Source organism: Quercus lobata, chromosome 8 (genome assembly GCF_001633185.2).
Source record: "Quercus lobata isolate SW786 chromosome 8, ValleyOak3.0 Primary Assembly, whole genome shotgun sequence".
NCBI lineage: Eukaryota > Viridiplantae > Streptophyta > Magnoliopsida > Fagales > Fagaceae > Quercus > Quercus lobata.
The window spans coordinates 23,799,341-23,823,144 of NC_044911.1; the positions used below are offsets into that span (position 1 = coordinate 23,799,341).

The window sequence follows — 23,804 nt, forward strand, 5'->3', positions numbered from 1 at the left end:
TATTTTTAGTTCCTTGTTTTGCTACTTGTTATTAAACACCAACATTTTCTCTTCTTCTTCTTCTTTTTAAATTTTTTTTTTTTATAATCCTTAATTTCTTTTTCTTGGATCTATTAAGATATATCTATAATTTGGATGATTAGCTTATGTCATATAATATGTAAGTATGTTTATTATATGCGAAACAAACAAAAATTATTTAAATTATATGAGAGAAATAAATAATAAATAAATAAATATATATATATATATATATATATATATATATTTGCTCCTTTTTAAGCTAAGTACTCAAGGAATATAATAATAAAATATTCTCCTTCATTTACTTATTTGTTATTTTTGCTAGAAAACATGGGTAAAATTGAAAAAAAAAAAACTATATATTAAATACTAAATTTTAAATTTGTTTTTTTAATAATGTTTTATGAAATCATACTAAGATAAATAAAAATGCTACTAAATTGGAACATAATAAAATAAATAACTTAATATATATAAGTTATTTCAATCTATAAAATTTTCATTTAAATTCATAATATGTGTATATATGTCAATTTTTATTTTTCATTCTCATTTTTATGCTAAAATTTTAGAATGTCTTAAAACCTTGAGCCAAATGATATGCATTCATATTTCACATCATATATGATGGTGAACCAAAAAAATTGGACCATCTCCAGTTCGTCCATAGTGTCGTCCAAAACTAGGAAGGTTGACCAAGTGCAAGAAGGTCGTCCAGCATGAAGTCACCTGGATGACTTCCCAACACTTAGAAAATTTTCCGAGTAAATCTATATTCAAAAGCTCATAATTCAGACCACATTATACTATTCTGAAGTAGGAGCAAAATCATTATTCATCGCTCTAACTTCCCACTAAGTTCTTAACTTTTGATAGCAATTGTAGAAGTTAAGTCTGAACTTTCTAACTTCCATCCACGTTGAGGAAGTTACTAACAAGTAAACGCTCCAAAGCTCACTATAAAAGGACTCAGCCATATCAAATTAAGTTAAGTTCTCACCACTCATAGAGTTGGAATTCCTGAGTTCAAGAGAGAAAACTAACTTAAGCATCGGAGGGTTCTTGGCCCATTCACCCCAATCACCTTTGATCTTGTGCTTCTTTATTTTCAGGCATTTCAAGCAACCACAAGCCCATTGAAGCTCGGAGCATTCAACTTACCGATTTTTTGTGCATCATCAATATATATCACATCTCATATATTACTACCTAGGCTAAAACTTAGATATAATACCTTAGATACTATTACTTGGGTTCCCTCTTTAAATTTAAGACAATTGTCTAGCTAAATACTACAACTAACTAAAGTTAGCACCATCTGATAATTTTCTTTTTCCTCCTAGATGCATTAATTCCTCAGCTTCTTCAACTTCTCAATACTCACTTCTCACCCTCAATCCTTCAATCTCATGCTTCTAAATCCAAATCAAGAAATGGGCAAATTTTTTTTCTCAAACCTCAAGTCGATTATGCTTAGACTTCTAATTCGTGATATGAATCTAGATATATTTCATAGACGATGTTTTGAAATGCAAGGCTCAACGTTGACTGTATATTCAAAGTACTTTGTATTTGGGCAAAGCAGAGCAAAGCAAACATGAATAACGGAAACAAACTGTCATGTTTGATCAATTTATGGATGCAAGAGACTATGAAGGAGTTAGTAGCTTTAGCTGAAGTCAGCGAATCGACACTGTCTCACACCAGTGACCTTGAAATCAAAAGCTACCTCAAAATCAAAAGCTACCTCTTCTATTTTCCCTTCATGGCTTAAGGCATGTCAACTTCGTCACAACTCTAGGTTGTGACTCCAAAAGTTTAGAAATATGAAATTTAGGATTGAGGGTGAGAATTGAGAAGTAGAGGAGGTTTTCATGGTTTTCTAAAGGCGTAAATGCTCTTTTCGTCCCTACATTTTGGGGTCATTTCTATTTTGGTCCCTACATTTCTATTTTACCACTTTTAGTCCCTAAACCAATTAACGCGTGTTATTTTAGTCATTTCTGTCAGACAACAAACGGAAATACCTGACGTGGCTGACAGCACATTAAAATAATAATTAAAAAATCTATTTTGATATTAAAAAATGCCACGTCAGCATCTAAATTAATTTTAAATAAAAAAAATTTAAAAAAAATTACAAATCTAAGAATATAAAAACCCAGCAACGACATCAAACCTAGAATCAAAGAGCAAACCCAGCAACGACATTTTACTTTATTTGAAATCCAAATAAAAACATTTTGGTCATGGCTCATCCACTAGATTCAACTTACTAATGCTCTCTCTCATCTAAAATGAAGCTCTCTTTCATCTAAAGCTCTCTCTCTCTCTCTCTCTCATATCAAAATCTCTATCTCTATCTCTCTTTTAGCTTTCTCTTTGGATCTGGGTTTAGAGAAAGAGATGATGGGTGCTGGGTTCGACTGGGTTTGCTGGAATCTGGCCTTTCTCTTTGGCTTTGATCGGTGATCGTTGGTGGGTTTGACTGGGTTTGATCGGATCTGGGTTTAGAGAAAGAGATGGCTTCTCTGCCTCTCTCACGCAAAGCGAAGGTAATACGATCGGCAAAAACCCCTTAATCCTCGTCGTGTTCAAGGACCTCTGTCATTATTGGCTCCGATGTCATTATCGGTCTTCTCGATACCAAAATCTGGCCAGAGCGCGTAGCTTTTTTGATAGGAATCTCAGTTCGATTCCTTCTGGGTGGAAGAGAGCTTGTTGGTGGGTGTTGGGTTCGACTGGGTTCGTTGGTTGGGATTGCAGGGTTTGTTGTTGTTGTTGGTTTGATCGGTGATCGTTTCTAGACATTTAGGGTTTGGGGTTTGCTAGAGATTTGGTTTTGGCGTTTGCTGGGAATTTCGTATTTTGAAATTTCTTTTTGTTTTTTAAGTTATTAACTTCTTGTGGTATTCGAAATTTCTTTGATTATGGTTTGGTTTGGGAGTGGATGAGTTGGGTGCTTTGCTGGGTTTCTATTCTTTGGATGGTTTGGTTTGGGTGTGGTTTCATGTGGGTTTTCCTGTGTTTGCTCTTGTTGATGCTCTTTGATTTGGTGATGTTCATGTTTTTTTTTTTTTTTTTTTTTTTTTTTTTTTTTTTTTTTTTTCCTGTTGGTTTGATGTTCATGCTCTTTGATTTTGGGTTTATTTCTTGATTTAAGAAGAACATTGAAGAACAAGTTCTTATGTTCTTAGATCTGTAATTTTTTTAAAATTTTTTTATTTAATTAAAATTAATTTAGATGCTGACGTGGCATTTTTTAATGTCAAAATAGATTTTTTTTTAATTATTATTTTAATGTGCCGTTAGCCACGTCAGCTATTTCCGTTTGTTAGCTGACGGAAATGACTAAAATAATACGCGTTAATTGGTTTAGGGATTAAAAGTGGTAAAATAGAAATATAGGGACCAAAATAGAAATGACCCAAAATATAGGGACGAAAAGAGCATTTACGCCTTTTCTAAATGAGTTTTTATTTCTTATGAATCTAGAAGAGATAAAAAGAAAATTGTGTTAGCTGTATTATTTAACTAGATTGGTATCTAAAATTTAAAAAATAAATCCAAGTAAAAAAAACTTAAGTAACTGTATCTAAGTTTTGCGCTACTACCTATACACTACTACTATTACTCTTTATTTATTTATTGATATTTGGATTTTTGACAACTGGACCTAAAAGGCCGTTCCAAAAGGCCATTAAAGGACCAAACTAGGACTACTAGAAGGGAGTAACGGCCCAGGTTCTTTTGAGTTAGCAAAGAAAGATCTCACTGTTGGGCTAGAGGAAGCAGTGGGTCTAAAGGACAGAAAGAGGCATTTGGTATTGACAACTGGTGGTCTAGGTCGCACTTTTAAAGTCCAATGGTCAAAATGTGGCTTTGTGTGAAATAATGGTAGCCAAGAGAGGTGTGTGTGAAACTGTGAGCTTTAGGGAGACATAGCGCAAGGTGTTCCACACTATGTGTCTTTCAAAGAGGTTCATAGATGGGACTTGTCTAAAGAAGAGAAGGTTGAAGAGGGTCGGGCAAGAGATGCACTTGCAAACTTTGACTCAAATGAGAATGGCCGTGAGGAGAATATTGGCAAATGAATACCCTTACATTGTATCTAGATGGAGTAGTTGATAGTTTCAATTAAAACTTTAAAAAGTCCCATCTAAAACTTGTAATACATAATTAATCAAATCTAATAGAGGAGCAACCAATATAGTTTATAGATAATTTATTATCTTTTGTAATACATATGCCAATATGTTCTTTGAGAAAAAAAAAAAAAAAAAAAAGCTAATAAACACATCAAAGTGTGCAATAAGCATTTATTAGCTCATAAAGCTTAAAAAACTCATGTAAAATATCTTTTGAAATATTTTTGTTCTCTCTTTCTTTATCAAGAAAGTATTATATATACTAAGTCACCCATTTGACAACCAATGAGTAAATTTTATGTAATTTAATTTTTATACTTTTTTGACAAAGTGTATTCCACCAACGTCTCACACAATATTCACTCATTGAGTTGTTATATGGATGACTTGGTATAATTGTTACAAGAGATACTTTATACTCACCATCTTCTTCTATTTTTCTCTATCTTGTTTATGCCAAGCTTCTTTACAAGAGATATTGGTTATACCAAGTTTCTCATTAAATTGCTATTATGTATATAATTTTGAAAATTATTATTGGATACTATATATACAATATATATTGTATGTGAAATTCTATTAAATATAACACAAAATAACTCATTTGGTTTATAGAGTTAGAAAACATAATCATTTGGTTTATTTATATTGGACTTATAGTTTTTACACTAAATTAAATCATTTAGTACAAAATTTTAAAAACTTAGATTAAATGGGACACGTGATGTAAAATTAAACCCTAATTGAAATTAAATTTTTACACTGAATTGACTCACTTAATACAAAAATTTAAAAACTTAGATTAGATGAAACACGTGGGGAAAAATTAGATTATAATTGAATTCCAAATTGAAATCTAATTGAATTTTCTTTCAGTGTATATATATACCATTAAAAAAAATACAAAAAATTGTTAACTTTTATTTTCTTATAAAAAATTTTAAAAAATATTTTCTAAATTAATGTGTGCATTTGGATACCGCTTATTTTACTGAAAATTGAAAATGGAAAACTAAAAACAATAAAAAAAAAAAAGACAAAAATGCAAAACTGACCCTCTAACTTTCACATTTTTTTCATTTCAATCCTCTAACTTTCAGTTTTGTCAATTCAGTCCTCTAACTTTCAATTTTTTTCAATTCAAGGCTCCGTTATATATCTGTTACTGCTACCATTAAACACACCAAAACGACACCGTTTTCATGTGGTTTTTTTTTTTTATTTTTTTTATTTTTAAAATTCGGAATTAAAAGAAAATAAGAAAAAAAGAAAGAAAGAAAACAATAAGGGGAACGACGTCGTTGATCCCCTTCCCCTGAATCAAAACAAAATGTTAGAAGACTTCCAATCCCTAACTTTGAGAGAGAGAGAGAGAGAGAGAGAGAGAGAGAGAGAGAGAGAGAGAGAGAGAGAGAGAGAGAGAGAGAGAGAGAGAGAGAGTTCTGAGTTCACCGACAACTGAGTTGAGAGAGACTGAGTTCACCGACAACTGAGTTCGCCCCTGCTCTAGACCTCGCCGCCCCTGCTCGCCGTGTAAACCACTTCGCTGCTCTGACTTGACTGAATCGGTGATGGGTGTGCTCTGCCTTACCTTACCGTAGCTCCTTCTCGCTGTGTAAACCACCTCATTGTTCTGCCTTAACTAAATCGATGATGGGTGTTCTAAATCGGTGATGGGTGTGCCATGAAGACTATGAGGACTTGATTGGTAAAAGTGGGGAGAGGAAGCCAACTAAGTCAGAAGACTTGATTGGCACTCAAAGGCAATTGTTTATAGTTTAAATCAGGACGTGTTATAGAATTTTGGGTTTAGGAATTTTGCTCTCCTTATAGAATTTTTATATAAATTATCTCCATATGTATCATGAAGATGTGTCATTATTATTTTTTTTTGGGCAATTGTTTTTGTTTTATTTTCCTCTGTTGTAATGTTTTCCATTTCAAAAAACTGGTGGGTTGGTTTTGTAATGCACAATAGATTTGTATCCTTGTTTCTGTAAGATTAACAATCAAGAATGAATGTAAAATGCTTTCCATAAAAAAAAAATGAATGAATGTAAAATGCTATGTGATAATCGAAAGATCTCTTTTCCTTTCAAATCATATATTGCTAGGATCTCATAACTTCTTCTATAATCTGTTTAGTCAAAGATTTTGGTAATTGCATGTGCAAAAGGGAAAGCTGCACCCCTTGTAGATGTAATTTTAAAGTCAAGGTATCTAGCATACAATAAATGGGCATAGCAATTGTTTATTTGGTAGTATTTCGCATGTGTGTTGCTTTTGACTTGGGACAGGGCCATTTATAAAGTGTCAACAGCCGGGTGGTCAAGAAATCATTACTTTTTTCTCAGGAAAATAGGACAAAATATTTAAAGAACTTTCAATTCATTGAATTAAGCTTCAAATCCCACTTGGGATGATCACATTTGTAAATTTGAGCAGAGAGATACTGCAGGTTTCTATATCAAACCTCCAAAAGAGAATGGAGATAGGCTTTGGAACAAATTGTCTTGTAAATGCATAAATGGAACAAACCTTCCATACAACACAAGAAATCAATCAAACTGGTCAATTCCACCATGAGCTAAAGGAAACCAAGCCTTAACTATGTATAAGAAAAATTGAAACAAATCCACCCCTACCTTGCCTACTTGCTTCAAAAACTAAATTGCCTTAATAGTTTGGCAATAATATCAAAAAATAATAGCCGTGTTTGGCCAATTACATAACAAACTACATGCTTAAGTTTTGAAGTACTGTTCCTAGAAGTAACTAAGTTTTGCTAATTTGTTGACTATTAAAATTTTTGCAGCTTTGTTGACTACCACCAACTCCTGCTCTAAATCTCTTCGAGTTCCCCTCAATGTTGATAGCCTGGATGTGAAAAGTATATAGACATTAGAAGTTGATAGCAAAAAGATATAAAAGTAATAAACATATATATATTTAGTTGCCATATTGGTATTTTATTAAAATTCATAAACATCAAGCTTCGGTTAGGTGTTAAATTTTTATTGATATACATCCAACATACAGTGATATAAACAAAGTATATTGAAGGACCAGTTTTAGGCTTAGTATTTAGAAACATATCAAAGTCATTGAAATAAACAAAGTCACTGAAATAAACAAAGGAAGTTACTTTGTTGGCTGCTTAGCTCTCTCTCTCTCTCTCTCTCTCTCTCTCTCTCTCTCTCTATATATATATATATATATATACATGTCACACATACATTGCTTTGTTGGCTGCTAAATGCACTGTCTACTTGCACTCTAAATCCCATGAAGTGCTCTTTAGTGCTGGCGACTTGCATGTGAAAAACATTAGAAATGTGCATAATTTGCTGCATTAAGGAAATAATTTAAATGAATTCAAATATCCTCTTTCTGCCGCTACTTATTGCCTTGCCCTTGCCCTTACCCTTGTCAGTTGCTGCCTTACCTTTGCCCTTGGCAGTTGCTACTCCTGGTGGTCTTTGTTTGCTCCTGCAGGCCCTTCTATTATGACCCAATTGATGACAATGTGCACATCTTAAACTTGTTTGATTCCTCTTCATCTTGTAAGGGTTATGAACTTCATCTTTATCCTTTCTTCTTCTATCAATCTTAGGCCTCCCTCGCTGGATCTTATGGATTGGAGGAAGTATTGCATCTCCATCTACTTCCAGCCGCAAATCAGGACCATTGCATGGCTGAATGAGATGCGAATATAAAGCAATATATGTATCCTTCTTATAGAAGTCATGCACATAATCCTCAGCCCGTTCTTTCCTGAAACCTATTACATGCACTGCATGTTTACAAGGGATCCCAGTCAAATCCCTGCAATTGCAAGCACATGAACGTTTCTCCACATCAACCACAAATCGCTTGCCACCACTATTCACCTCCCACCTCACCCCACCTGACGAAATAAATGTGCAATCAATGCTAGCCTCTTTACATTTCTCTAATTTTTGCTGGATCTTGTGACAAATAAGGCCTTCATACTTAGCCATTGAATCCCTATTCTTACGGATCCTAACCATGAGATATCTTCTAATGGTTTCAAGCATATTGACCAAGGGCTTTTCTCTTGCTTCCACAATCTTCGAATTAAAAGTCTCACAAAAGTTATTTAATAGCATATCACACTTTGGATAATAGGGAAAAGCGTGCCTAGCCCACTGCATCGGAGACTTACCTCTTAAATCATCACAAGCTTCCTTGCTCACTATTTCCATTTGATTCATATAACTTTCAAATGATGCTCTTGTTGATGCCTTAGCTGCCCTCCACATCAAGTCCTTTAACTCCTTTCCTTGATAGTTCTTCTTGAAGTTAGCAAACAAATGCCTCACACAAAATCTATTGTATGCGTCTGGGACCACAGTAGCTAAAGCAGGAAGTAAACCTTTTTGTTGGTCTGAAATAAAGCACCATCCATGGTCTCTCACAAGCCCTATATCACCTATTAAATTCTCCAAAAACCATGTCCAAGTCTCCTTATTTTCTGCCTCAGCAACAGCATAAGCAATTGGGTACATACCATCATTTCCATCTATACCCATAGCTACTAGAAGTTGGTCAGCAACTACACCCTTCAAATGACAAGCATCTAAGCTTATCAATGGTCTACAATGACTAACAAATCCTTCTTTACATGCAACTAAGCACACATAGACCCTCTTGAAATTATGATCAGGGACAACAACTGTGACTTTAGCTGTGGTACCTGGGTTAGATCTTCTCAACTCCACACAATAGCATCTGACCTTGGTGTATTGCTCACAAAAGTCCCCTCTTACCATGCCTCTAGCAATGTCTCTAGCTCTATATGCCTTCGACAAGGCAAGCTACATAGTAACATCCCACCCCACTGCAGCTACCAAATCTTTAGCTTTAAATTCAATATTAGTCCAAAATTGATCAACATACTTTTCTACCACCCAATGTGCAGAAACTTGCTTACTATGGAAAGATCTAATGCATGTATGAGTACCATACAACGCACTAATCTGAAAGTTTGCCTCCTTATCAAGACCTGCAGACACTTTCCAAGGACAACCTTCAACACATTTATACCTCACCCTAGCCTTCTCATTCTTTGACAACTTGATGCCATATCCATGCATCAATTTGTAAGCTCATGCAAACTCTTTGAATTCTTGTTGTCCCTAAATGACATCCCCAACAAAAACTTAGGATCCTTTAAGTATTCACTTCTGAATTTAGGTAATTTTTTCTTTTGCTCACCATCAAAATTGTTGGGAGAATGCAACTGGTCCAAGGATGCATAGTCGGATCCACTTGGAATTTCATCCAACGGCCAATTAAAAAGAGTTGGAACTAGATCTAGGTGGGATAGTGATTGGTTTGCAAAATTAGGTGGGTATGACAATGGATGGATGACATTTGTGAGTTCTTGTGAGGGCTGATTGTTATGGGTTATGGGGGGCTGAATTGTGTAGTCATCCACAGTAATTTCATATAATTGTTCGTTGGCTGGGTCATCATAGTCAAAGTCATACCACTCATAATCCACATCTCCCACAACGCCATTCTCATATGCCCATCCTTAACATCAACTTCATCAACATCCCCATTCTCCACATCGATTTCATTATCATCACAATCACCATCAATGCCATCAACACCCACACCCTCCACACCAACACCACAACCAACCAAATTTGCAGCATCAACAATGCTGACATCCTTGACTAACAATTGTTTCTGAACAGGGGTTGCATGTTCTACATAAATGTCTATTTTAGGATCAATGGGGTCAAGACACTTAAATAATTCATGAGTATCACCATCAGTAGACAAATGTCTTAGGCCATTGTCAAGATCCAACCCAGGCACAAGATAATAAAATTGGACATAATCCAATACCCCTAACTCCGCATAATAATTCTTAACCTTTAGTACAGAAAAGCAATCCGAATCCACATTATCATAAACTTTCACCTTGCCACCTGTATACTTCCTCTTTTTAACCGAGTGGTGCAATACTCCATTGTAGTGAAGAACTAATGTAAAATTCTGACCAATCATCTTCCCTCTGAAAGTTTAAAATAAAAAAAAGTCAGCACACAACATAAGTATTTTAGCCTACAAAGACAGTGACAAAGTCAGTGTTAAGTAACCCCACACACACCATTAGCCCAACATAAAAATAAAGTGCTGACATCTAAATACCCCACACAACAAACAATTCCTCCAAGTGGGGACCAAATTGTTTCGAAACAATAAAATTGCATGTGAAGATGTTCAGCAAACAGACCAAAAAAACAATTTATATAAAGTAGATTATCCCAACGCATTTAATCTCACCTATCAGTCAACAAAGTCCAACATAAACAAACAAAATGCAAAAAAAAAAAAAAAAAAAAAAAAAAAATCTTCAACAGAAAAAGTCACCAGCTTTATATAACACACAACTCATTGTGCTACTACATATACCCAAAAAAAAACACACTAAAACTATTCTTGTGCTTATTCTTTGCTGGATGAAGGTATTTATGAGAGAAACTATTCTTGTGCTTATTCTTTGTTGGGTGAAGGTATTTATGAGAGAAGTGTTGGTTGGGGGGCAACGCAGATGACCCATTTATATACAAATTAGTTTAGTTTAGTCATTAAGCTACAAAAATATACCTACAAAGTGGCTGGGAAAGAAGTGGAGGACAGGCGAGGAGGAGCTACGGTAAGGCAAGGTAGAGCACACCCATCACTGATTCAATCAAGGCAGAGCAGCGAGGTGGTTTACACAACGAGTAGGGGCGGCGAGGTCTACAGGGGTGAACTCAGTCGCCAGTGAACTTAATGTCTCTCTCTCTCTCTCTCTCTCAAAGTTAGGGATTGGAAATCTTCTAATGTTTTGTTTTGATTCAGGGGAAAGGAAATGACCTTATTGTTTTCTTCTTCTTCTTCTTTTATTTCCAAATTAAAAAAAAAAAAAAAAAAAAAAAAAAAAAAAAAAAAACCACATGAAAACGGTGTCGTTTTGGTGTGTTTAACGACAACAATAACAGATCTATAACGGAGCCTTGAATTGAAAAAAATTGAAAGTTAGAGCATTGAATTGACAAAACTGAAAGTTAGAGAACTGAAATGAAAAAAAGTGAAAGTTAGATGGTCAGTTTTGCATTTTTGCCAAAAAATAATTTCTGAATTACTGTTCACACAAAGGTTACTGTAGATAAGTCTGAATGCACTGTTCATGTCCCATGAACAGTGCAAGAGGCGTTGGACTTAAAAAAAAAAAAAAAAAAGGCCAAAAATGCAAAAGAGAGAAAATGCAGACGCAAAATGTGAACAAACCAAATGGACACAATGTGTGCCTGCGTTTCATTTTTTTTTTTTTTTTTTTTTTTTTAGCGCCTCTTGCATTGTTCACATGAACAATGCATTTAGGCATGTGAACAATGCAATGCGCGTGAATAGTAATTTTTTAATTATTTTCAATTTTTAGCAAAATAAACAGTATTCAAACAGACATAATGTTTTTAATTTTCAGAATTACCCTTTGTTTGGCTCGTGACCAAATGCACTTTGGGCCACCCAAAAAAAAGAAAAAAAAAGAAAAGAATAAAAAAGACATGAGATAGAGATACATGCTGGTGCCTTTAAAAGTCACAAAAGATGGCCGGCAAAAGTCATTACTCCATGTGCTCCACCACAAAAAGACGTACCTTTGATGCTTGACTAAAGTAAACATGTGACGTGAGTGGCCCCAACAAAATAAATGAAACTTATTTTTGGAGAAAGAAAAAATAAATGAAACTGAAAGATGCCTTTTGAACGGTCTATATTTTGAGCATTTTAAAGAAATACTACCGTACCTCATCTAGAAAACCCTCACCTGCTACAAATGAAATTACCATCCTATAAGAAAATAAAATCTCCATTGGAGAACTTCCAGATCTTGCAAATATTAATATTCTCCTTCTCTCTCTCTTACTCTTTGATGTGAGTTTGTGGTTATGCAGGGGCGTGCATGAAACTCCAGATCCGATTTGCCCTAGTGAATAGAGTATTCCACCAGTTTGAAGAAATGGAAGTGATGATGGATGCGTGGAAATTTACTGAATTTAAGGCAGGTGACATCAGTAGCTCAATCTTTAGAATGGGTGATTTTGGGAAAATTATGCTCTTTCCTCGAGGATGCAAAAGAGAGCTGGGAGTCGTCCTGCAACGACACAACCTGGTTGTTTTTTCGTTATTGAGCTAAAAGTTTGCTTTATATATTCTAATATCCTCACTAAATTATGTATGTAAGATTTATCACCGACTTCACTAAGGTATTTTGTATATGTTTTGAATAATCATGGAATGAAAAAACACATGAGTGGTTGAATTTTAGTAAGGAAAAAACCTCCTCTATTGGCTTTCTAGCTATGTTATGTATCAAACATCTAAAAAGTACTGGAAACAAATGTATAGGCAAGCAAGAAAACAATAGTCAAAAAGTGATAAGTATAGCAAAGTGTGTAATTTTCTAAGTATAATAAAATTTCTCTTTTATTAAGACCTATTTTGTGTATTCTACTTTAGTAAAGTGAGATTTAATAGATAATATTTAATCAGATACTTTTTTCCTTAGTGTTGAATTTATTATGAACATTTTGTTACAGAGATGTATATTAAATTTCATAATAAAAAGTACTTCATTTAGCAAGTTAATGTAATATTTAGTTTATAAGTTTGAAAAAAATGGTCGCATTCAATAAGGATAGTATTATACTTCACAAATTTGAAAACTTATGCGATAGTGTGATCTCTATTTTTTTTTTAAGAGGAGCGATAGTGTGATCTTGATTAGCTTTTTCTTTAAGTACAATTTATTGATATATTGTTTTTTCAATCCATAAAATAAGCTTGTTTCTATGTTTCATTATGAGATTATTCAAGAAAAATATTAAATTTTATAATAAAAAGTACTTCATTTAGCAAGTTAATGTAATAGTTAGTTTATAAGTTTGAAAAAAATGGTCGCATTCAATAAGGATAGTATTACTTCACAAATTTGAAAACTTATGCGATAGTGTGATCTTTTTTTTTTTTTTTTTTTTAGAGAAGAGCGATAGTGTGATCTTGATTAGCTTTTTCTTTAAGTACAATTTATTGATATATTGTTTTTTCAATCCATAAAATAAGCTTGTTTCTATGTTTCATTACGAGATTATTCAAGAAAAATATCTCATGCTGGTGAATTTCAGCAAATATTGTTTCATACTCCTGCTATATATCTCCATGTGGAACTGGTACCCCAAATGATTTTGTATCCTTTTGCTAGCTCAATTCCATACCACATGAATCCTGTGGAGATCAATTGATTTCATGTTTTAATATATTTGTTATGCAGATGTACCATGGAATAAAAGGGTTTTGAAATTCAGATCGAAAATCTCAGTTTCATAAACATTAAGGTTGACAGCGAAATTTTTTATTTTTTATTTATTTAAAAAAAAAAGAAAAAAGAAAGAAGAAAAAGAAGAAGCTTAAAACTCACTGAACTAGATTATTTAGGTGCGGAAAATAAGGTTGCATTTCTATGATTTATTTGAGACTAATATTATATACTAAATTTAGATGCTAGGTTGCATGGACACCGACAAAGGTACGAGTACAATACAGATATAGGTACGAGGTATGGCAATTCTTAAAAAATAAGGGTATGACACGTCGGTGGTACGACAATTAATTAATTAATTAATTAATATATATAGGTATATTTTTAAATATTTTTAGACAATTTATGTTTATTTTAGGATTTAAATTAAGTAATAACAGCAAATAAGTACAATAACACTATAAAAATGTTATCCAAAATACAATTTTTGTTCCATTACTAAACCCATAAGATAGATAAAACAAAAAACTAAAAAAAAAAAAAAACTAAAAGAAAAGAAAAAAGAAACAGAGAAAGAAAGAGTCGAAAGCCCAAAAGACAGAGAACCTAAAACTTGTAAAAAGAGAAATGGCAGAGTGAGAGAGAAGGAGCTTTGGGGTCGCCGAATGCCGAAGGGGGTTCGGTTGTCACCGATCTACTCCAAAAAGGCACACCGCACAAATCAAATCAAAGAACTGAGGGAAAGAGAGAGGTGTTGGTCCAAATCTTGTTCTCTCTCTCTCTCTCTCTCTCTCTCTCTCTCTCTCTTATTTTTAAGTTTTGCTGTGTTTGGGAGATTCTGGTGTGTCACGACTGTGTCTACGACGTACCCAGATTTTTTTCAAAAAAAAAGAAAAAAGGAGAACACTCGTCGGGTATAGATTTTAGGGGTCTTACCAGTACCCGTGTTGGACACGGATACTTGGCCAAAATCGTTGTGTCCATGCAACATGGTCTAGATGTATATGACATATACGCGCTGCATAGAATCTAAACTTTTTTTTTTGGAGAAAAAGTTTCATACTATGCATGAATTGCAACAATTTTGAATAGTAATAGATGCAAATATCTTATATTGCAGACATTACAACTCAAAGTGCAGGTTATATATCGACCACATTTAATTAATTCAATTACCCAAGTTGATTAATTAGTCAAATTACATGCAAATTAGATTAAGGTACAATCAAATCACCAAACTAAATAGAGTACAACAGAAAATAAGTTTGATCACTATGGGGAATTATCCTCTTAGGCAAAATACCACCGGGTGAATTTCAAGTCACCACTCATGAAAAATCCACTAATAAGAAAAAATGTTTACAAGTATAAGGAATCTTACCCTACATGCCTATCCCGAAATACCTACCTACAGTAAAACGTATTAAGCTATACTAGTCTCAACTCTAATTCTCAATTGAACTTGATCTTATAGAAAATTTCTCATTTGCATGAATCTCCCTATCCATGACTAACTCCACAACAACTCTTTTTTGGTAACTTTGCAGAGTTCTTCAGTCCGTGCTTGGAATGTAGAAGACTTTTCATTTGCACAAATCTCCCTCTCCATGACTGACTCTACAACAACCTTTTTTTTTTATTTTTTTTATATTTTTTTTTATTGTTTTAGCTTTATAGAGTTCTTCAATTCACGCTTGGATGAATTAGAAGTAGCTTGGCACAAAACTCTAGGTACACAAATATTGTAGCAACTCTTGTTATACGTGCGTCTCTCTGTCTCTATCAACAGCTATAAAATATCTCTTTTATATGCTATGGAACCCTAGTACATGAATCACTAAGAAGCCAAGTCATTATAGGTTGAAAATTGAATTTTCTATTCAAATTACCTGAGGCTAGATAGATGGAAAGGTGTCGAGCAGGAGTCGAGGTTTATTAACTCACGATAGATCGACAGGTATCAAGAAAATATCGAGACCTACAATTTCATATTTTCTTGAATAGTTTTTTTAGCAATGTTGTGTATACAATAATACCACTTATTATAGCCTCATAGTCTTCTTAAACACATCAAAAACTAACACTCAATCACATATAAAGTTGTTTTATCTATAAGATATGACAACCACATAAAATATTACCCTTACACAACAATCAAACTATTTAATTCAAATGCACTAACTGAATATATTTGAAAAAGAGAAGATGAATGGACTTTTTATCTCAATTATGAGACTAATTTTTCTACCTCCACAACTCCACTGAGAGATTTCTCAGAAAAAGACAGATTGTTGACAATCACCTCCCCCCTCTTAAATTCTTAAAGTCATTTTTTTTTCCTTTTTTAATTGTCATTGTCCATGTTGGCCACCATGATCACCCCACGGCCACCCCACTTTTATCTTCTTCTTTTAGGGTCCATTTGGATAGAATTTATTTTATTGAAACTAAAAACACTGTAGCAAAATAATTTTTAAATGTGTGAATAGTGCTGTGGGACCCATTTTTAATAAAAAAGTTGATGAAAAGTAAAGTTTGTGGGTCCCATAAATAGTGCACGGGTGCACTGTTCACGGGAGAATTGGTCAACAACTGCGGCTGGAACTAAAAAAAAAAAAAAAAAGCTAAAAAGGCGTTGAAGAACCAAACATGGACGCGGACGTGAATCCAAACCCACACTTATTTTATATATATATTTATATATATTTATTTGTTTATATTTTGATAATTGGGGGAGGAAGGGTTTGAACTTTAAATATATCAATTGGAAACACTAAGATATTTTAAATTTATCTTCTCAAAAATTCAATTAGTTCAAAAAGGCTTTGAAAAAAAGTATAGTAAGTTAGTCTATAACTTGTAACCCTCCTCTAAATGAAGACTTTTTAAAAATAAAATGTTTTAAAAAAATTATTTTCTACACTTCTTGGTATTTTAAGTAGCTATGATCCTTTAGGGAAAATAATATATTTTCTTAATCAACAAAAAATTAAGGGCAAACCAAAAGAAAAAAGAAAAAAGAAACTATTATTTAAGAAAGATTACTCTTTATTTATATTTTAAATTAGTTTCTCGCCTTATATGTGTGTTTGCGCATGCACGTTTCCAAAGCACTTGTATCTTATTACTCTTCTTATTTATCTACTGCAACCACAACATTTAGAACTTTAAATCCTAAATAATATCAAAATTAAACTTTGGGATAAAAATAAAACATGATTTTCTAAAGGACTATTTGACTTTGTGCATTGAAAGAAATTACTTCAAAATTTAGTGCAGAAACAACATAGGTTGTTTTCATAATTTAAAAGAACATCAAATTCAAATTTGGTAATTGTTGATTTAGAATGTATAAAGAAGCAAATATTTTGTGTATTTTATTTTATTGACATTGAATGGATACTAGTTTTATTTTTCATGGTATACTTAATCTTCAATTTTAGCATATTTTTTATTCTTGAATTCTAAATTTCTTTAATTTATGCCATCCCCCCTACCCCTTGGGTTCAGAAAGAACTTGTCACCTGTTGATTAAAATGTTGATACTAACTTTTCAGCTGGCTAGAAACTAGAAAACGCAATGTAATGCTTACCAGCTGAATATCAATGTGTGTTACTTCTCATCACGAAGCCTGTTACAACAAAACTGATTATATAATAGCAGAATTAATAAAAATAAATTAAGCCTGCTAAAAACAAATTTCTGGATATATCACTTCTCTCTAGTTTGCACCACAACAACGTTGAAGTGTCAACTTAGAAGATATAAGTTTAAAAGAAAATTACAAGTAATCTACAAGAGCTCAATTACCTGGGAGCAAGCCATAATTATAGAAGGAAATCACTAAATTCCTTAGCAAGCAAGCAACAAGTAAAACTTTCTTGTAAAAGACTTTTACATGTCGAATTCCGAGTATTTTATAAAGCTTTTTTTTATTAAAAAAAAAAAAAAAAATCCATCTTAGTTTTACATTTTTTTACAATGACCCTTAATTCTGGGGTCTATTTAAATGAAATCTCCCTCCGTCCCCTTGATAATTGCTTCCCATTGTCATTTCCAAGAAGGCAAAGATGCCTAATCCAGTGTTTTATTCAAGACTTCTTCACATTTTATACAGAAAACAAACACTTCTTTTTTTTTTAAAGGCAGATATGAAGAATGCCTTTGCTAAAACATGCAACAACTAGACTAATGAGCACAAGATGAAACCACTCTCAGTTCAGCCTCTATAATTTGATTTACTTGGGTTTGACTACACGTAGGGAACAGGTATCCTCTGTACTTCAGGTCCAGCTACCATATCATCCCAAAGCAGATCCGAGAGTGCCATTGTTAATTCTCCCACTTTCCCTGTAAGAATATAGCAAATATAAAAGTCCTTAGACAACAAATGCCCATTGGCTACTCCTATAAACGGAAACTATACAGTTTTTTTATATACCATGTATCATATTATACAAGAAAATTCAGTAGAGGGGGGGGGGGGGATGTTCCTTGAATGATCTCTAGTAGCAAGAATCCAAAATGCATCTAGACTCTATGAATGAAGAATCTTATCCATCTCCAATGGGCCTTGTTCATCCCAACTGATGATTGGCAATACAGGTAGCGTGCTGTCCACAAACACTTTCATTCTTCAGCAGCAGAAAAGTGCTTCCATCTATGACTACAGTTAAATGCAGTATTTCTCACATCATCCTAGACAGGTGAAAGCCAAGAAATCTCCAAGGAGAAGCCAGCACTTCGCAGTGCACCCACTCAGAGTTCCTTCATCTTGCACAGGAGAGAAGCTCCTTACATGAATGATAAAAGCAACATTTACATTTGGGCCTTCAGCAATATAACCTTCCTCATCAACCCAAATAGAAGCAAATGCTCCCTTCTCCTCAGCTTCCATCTTTGAAAGGACATTAGGGAGGTAGTTTACATTCTTCATTGTTGCAAATTGAGGTGCCTTCATGGGGACAGTGGATGTCACCACTTTCACCCCTTCTTTGCACTGAGAAAAGTTGTCATCTATGACTACAGCATAGAATGCAGATGTTGGGCATCCTGCAGGTGAAAGCAAGAAATCTCCAGGACCAGCACTTAACCAGTACCTCAGAGTTCCTTTCTTGCACTGAGATGCTGCACTCAGCTGCACAAGAATGCTTCGAAGAGCTGACCGAGGAAAGGGAGACAAAATCCTTGCATTTGAAGCCGATCTGAGGAAACGATCCAAGTGAGCATCCAGCTCATAGAGGTATCTGCAGGAATCAAAATAATCAATAATTAGGGCTCTGACTGTACTCGAATGTGATAAGAGAAAACGACGGTTTACAGAGAAGCTTAGGATTGCATTAGACTAAGAACTTAACAGAGATGTGTCAAATAGAACTACATCATGCTTACCCATTTAATATAATAGCTGTGTCAAACACACCATGCCCCCGATGAACCATGTGATCATCAATTGGAATTACCATCATGGCTGGATCAAGAATAATTCCTCCAAATGTGCTGGAATACATTGCTGGATATGGTTGCTTTTTCACTGAACTCCAATTCTCATGCAGCTTTTCAAGCAACTGATTCAGTATGTGACAAATAAAAAGTTGAGAAACATTTCCAATAAACTGTTAATCGTTGGGAATGAAGTTGAATCTAGCGCTAGTTTCACCATGGTGAATACTTTTGGAACCAGAAAAATTGCATTCCCAACTTAAAATTAGATATTTAAAATTTCTAGAGAAAACCACACCAGTTGGGACAAAGGTAACATCCTCAAAATTCTGTTACATGACCAAAATTTACAATTGTTAAGCCACTACTAGTGAGAATATCATTTTTAATTCTCTAAATTTAAAATAAAATAAAAAATCCCTTTTTTTTAAACACTATAGTCAAAATTATTTAGCTACAAATACACCACCTCCCTTACAGAGCAACTATCCCATATACTAGATGTAGACTAGTGCAATTTCTGCCTTCACATGTGCGGAATCTTATACATTTTCAGGACCCAAAATTAGTATTTACCACCCAAAAATATAGTATTCATCCAAATTAAAGCTTTGATGTATATAGTCACATCCATTTTCACTCGCCTCAATTGTACATGAAATGTTTTTATGTCTAAAATAGAGATTCTTTGATTCGATCAATCACCAATGCCAATATATTCATTCTCTTATTCCGCAGTTTTTATATTTCAGCCAATTGAACCCATTAACAATTTATAACCACTAATCCTAGCAGATCATTAGGGAGGGGGAAAATGAGATTTGTCATTTTATAATAATAAAACTATATGTTTATTTCTTTTTCTTTCCTTCTTTTATAAACTCCCAATTACTGAAACACACACTATATATATAATATATGTATAAATGTGGGAGTATTTTATCATTATCCTAAAACTATGCAAGATAATATTTTTGTGCTAGAAATGAATAAATTTAAAAGACTGACATCGAAATAATAATAAATAAAGAGCAGAAGCATTAAAAACCCCAGAAAAAAAAAGATAATAGTGTATAGTATCAAGTGATGAAAATTCTCACCTCAGATGATGATGAGAACACATGAACTTTAAATCCACTGCCATTTCCAGCCTCCAATGAATCTTCACAACAAAAATGACATAAAAGCAACACAAATCTATATGGGTTACCATAATCATACAAATCAGAAATTACCCACAAAAGAAGAAAACAAGAAGAGAATGAATAAGTACCTGATTTCTGATCAGAAAAAGAGCTACCGTTTTCCATGACTTCAAGCTTAAACAAAAATAACTCAGAGTAAGGAGTGAGGAGGATGAGTTTGTGGGGACATTATAAGTATAAGAGCAGAGCAGGGAGTGAGATAATCAATGAGACAAAAAGATGAAATGTGTTGATTGGTTATTCGGGAAATGAAGTAATATTTTATAAATTAGAAAAGAATGTCGCAATGTGAAGAGGATGCACGCACTTGTTTTGTTTTGCATAGCCGGTTGCAGTTTGGTTTTGGCAGAACAGAAGTTGAAAAACGTACACGACGATTGATTCGGTTACTGATTTTTGTCTTTTGTTCCTTCTGCTTTCTGGTTATGAAAATGCTAAAGATACGTACTCCTACTATTTTTACATACGGCTTAACGTGGTGAGGGGTTATTATTAGTAAGTTGCGTGAATAAATAAGAACCAAAAAGAATTTAGCGCATTAAATAATAAAATAAAATGTTATAATTTGTTCATTAGCATCATGGATTTGGTGATATGGTCGTGGCCTGTATAATGCATTGAACCGAGGTCTCAGCCTATGGTCAAAGCCAAGGAGGTGGCCTGTCCTGTTTTTCTTTGGCTAAATTCCACCATCTTCTCTATAAAGTATTAACGTTTAAAAAAAAAAAAAAAATGAGTAGCACCAGTATCACATAAATTGCCATAACTATTTTTTTTTTTTTTTTTTTGAGAAAATTGCCACAACTATTTAATATGTCAAACTGTGATTATTGTCTGTCACCTTTATATAGACTTACTATTTTTTCTTCATTATTTACAGTCATGAACAGTTGTGGCACAAATTGTACCAATTTATATGGCCTTAATTTTTTTTTTTTTTTAACAATCAAGAATATAAACGTTGTATCGAAATATATATATATATATATATATATATAAACGTTACTTCCTCAACCAAAAAAAAAAAAAGAATATAAACGTTCCATAAATAAAAAAGGATATAAACGTTTATCTGTGTTTTTTAGAGAAAGAAAAGTGAGGATTTTATTTTTGCAAATAATCACAATGGAATAAAGGTTTATATAAAGGACATTCCCGAAAGATAAGTGAGGATTTTATTATTTGTAAATAAACACGATGGATTAAAGGTTTATATAAATGACATTCCCCTTAAGCTTTATATAAATGCATCAATTAAGTCCACACTTTTTCAAATTATGATTAAACTCAAAGGGGATGCCATTTATATAAACTCATAAAGAGCATATCTTACATACCTTTTCATTTAAAGGGGGAGCATATAAACCCACCATTTCCAATGTAATTCACGGTATTCTTCATCTCTGGCAGTTAAGTCTAGCAAAATTCTGCATGTAGACAAGCTAACAAACCAGAACATATTTTCGTTCGTCACTTTTTTAACTTGGTTAGAAGAAATTCCATGTATAAATGAGACTACCGTGTCTCTTAATATATTGAATTTATCTTCTATTTAATAAAAGTTAGAAACTTCCTTTAAAATTAAAAAATAAAAATAAAAAAGTCAAGCCTTTGGGGCTCTTAAGGCTCAAGTTGTTTGTTAGAAACATTGGGCTAGTTGGCCCGCCTGAGCTTGTCGCCTCATCTCGTTTGTTGATTTATTGGGTCAAAAGTTCAGTAGGGTTAGTATAAACTCTTGGGAATTGGGCTTGTGGAACTGAATTTGGACCAATAAGCCCTTTCAAGGCCCAAAAAAAGAGTCCTGGAGAGATATTATAAAAAATGTCTAATTGAAAAGGCATTAGAAACTCTCTTCAAACTGCATTTTCTGTACTATGAGATGTCCCTTTAGCCTGAATGTCACAATGTAGCTTGTTGCTTGTGTTGAATCACTTGACATACTTTTTGTTTCTTGAATAAAAGCTCTCGGTCTTTTTTTTTTTTAAGGTACGTGGCTTTTAAGCCTTTGAGTAGTACGTACAATTCCAGTTACAGTTTTGAGTATATAAATTTAGTACTAATATAATTTGCATTATCTTCATTGAATGCTTTTCTAATTTTTTGAGTAAAACTTGATTCTAGAATTCTTCAAATTTTGCCATTTTAGAAAATTATCAGACTTGTGGAAACTAGTATAAGAAAAACAGTTTTTGAAGTCCGAGTAAAAGTTTTTCTTCCTTGATGCAGGTCTTGGAACACAGTCACACACCCCATTAATATATGCTGTATACGTGCCTACAAGTGAAATTATAGTCACCAAAGTTCACACTGTTATTAGACTATTTTAAGCTTAAAAAAAAAAAACATATTTAATTAGGCTTGACGCTGATATGATGAAACCTCTTCTGATTGCACAATACTCTCTTATTGTTCAATTTAAAATGAGATATATTCATATGGAACTAATATTGCTCTTCAATCTAAAAGAAAGGAGGAAAAAAAAACTAAAATTATTGTGTTTTGAGTACAAACTAGATTTTATGTTGCTTTGGATTGGAAATCACTCAAAAACACTTAATTCAACTTAGATAAAGAGGATATGAGTTTGGTAACGCCCAACTTAATAGAACTTTTTGAAAAATGCACAAGTTTAAGATGAGAATGAAAAAAACAAGTGCACATATGATCAAACAAGAAATGTAAATATTACAACTCACTTGATTAAATAAGAACACAAGTACAAAGGGAATTACAAGCCTAAATTAACAAAGCCTAATGACTGCTTGCCTACATTGATAGTCATGCGATGCGAGGGGCAACAACATCCCTACAAGCATGGATTGATCTCTTTTGATAGAGGTCTACATTTATGGATGATGTTGAAGAGTTTTTTTTGTATAATCATTTCTTCCATTTTTAGGCAATAGATACCCTACAAATCAAGGAGGGGACGATTACTTATAGCAAATAACCATTTATAAGTACCGTCTTTTTTGCCAAATATTTCCACTTGGCATAAGTGACCATAAATATTTATTTTCCTATAAACAAACCTGAAATTACCTGTTTTAAAAAGTCCATTTTCAGTTGATGTGAAAATAACCATTTCTAGTTGATGTGAAATAGGACTATTAAAAAGTAGTTCCAAACACTCTGTTTTCCCCATATTTAAATTTAACACACACACGCACACACTTCTGATAAATCCTATTTCAAATAACTAGAAATGGACATTTTCAATCAGCAATCTCTCTCAAAACACAAGGAACATCATTTGTGACATTTTCTTTGAAGGGACTCTTACATAACATATTTTCTATTTTCAAAGAAAACTAGCTATCCTTGCAAAAGTTCCAAAGTAATTAGCATACCTATATTTGACATCAAAGGGGCTCTAGCTAGTTACCAACATTGAAGTAGTTTTGACAAAAACAGAACCTCCTAGTTAATAGAGATGGCTACTATGGAGCGGACAATGCAGCTCAAATTCTACCTAATCACCCAAAAAGGAAGAGGAATGGAAAAAAAAAAAAAAATCCATGGAGATCACTGTACTGGCAAAGAATTGTTTGTACACGATCGTGCATGTAAATCTAGCTTTTGCTTTTAGCTTGAAGTAAATATTAATCACGTAACAAGTGAGCAAGATTTACCACATCATG

At 33.4% G+C, this 23,804-nt stretch overlaps 2 protein-coding genes across 2 annotated transcripts; both read right to left on the minus strand.

Annotated features, from left to right (window-relative positions):
• Positions 1-7,537: 7,537 nt before the first annotated feature.
• LOC115956638 lies at positions 7,538-8,965 on the minus strand. The gene has a single exon (XM_031074954.1). The coding sequence runs from the start codon at positions 8,963-8,965 to the stop codon at positions 7,538-7,540; it is 1,428 nt and encodes a 475-aa protein (XP_030930814.1).
• Positions 8,966-9,010: 45 nt separating this feature from the next.
• Positions 9,011-20,559, minus strand: LOC115956639. The gene is made up of 8 exons (XM_031074955.1): positions 20,471-20,559; positions 20,232-20,270; positions 20,059-20,120; positions 18,908-19,083; positions 18,221-18,762; positions 17,773-17,866; positions 9,686-10,221; positions 9,011-9,198 (listed from the first exon to the last, which is right to left on the minus strand). Exons 1-8 carry the CDS (start codon positions 20,484-20,486, stop codon positions 9,011-9,013), a joined length of 1,653 nt encoding a protein of 550 aa, XP_030930815.1. The 5' UTR covers positions 20,487-20,559.
• Positions 20,560-23,804: the final 3,245 nt, after the last annotated feature.

Coding starts and splice junctions, on each gene's coding strand:
- LOC115956638 (XM_031074954.1), bottom strand. CDS start 8,965: ATGGTAAGAGGGGACTTTTGTGAGCAATACACCAAGGTCAGATGCTAT.
- LOC115956639 (XM_031074955.1), bottom strand. Junction 20,121..20,231: donor TTTTTCTGATCAGAAATCAG/GTACTTATTCAT, acceptor TTTGTTGTGAAG/ATTCATTGGAGGCTGGAAAT. Junction 17,867..18,220: donor AGATTTCTTGGCTTTCACCT/GTCTAGGATGAT, acceptor ATATTCTTACAG/GGAAAGTGGGAGAATTAACA.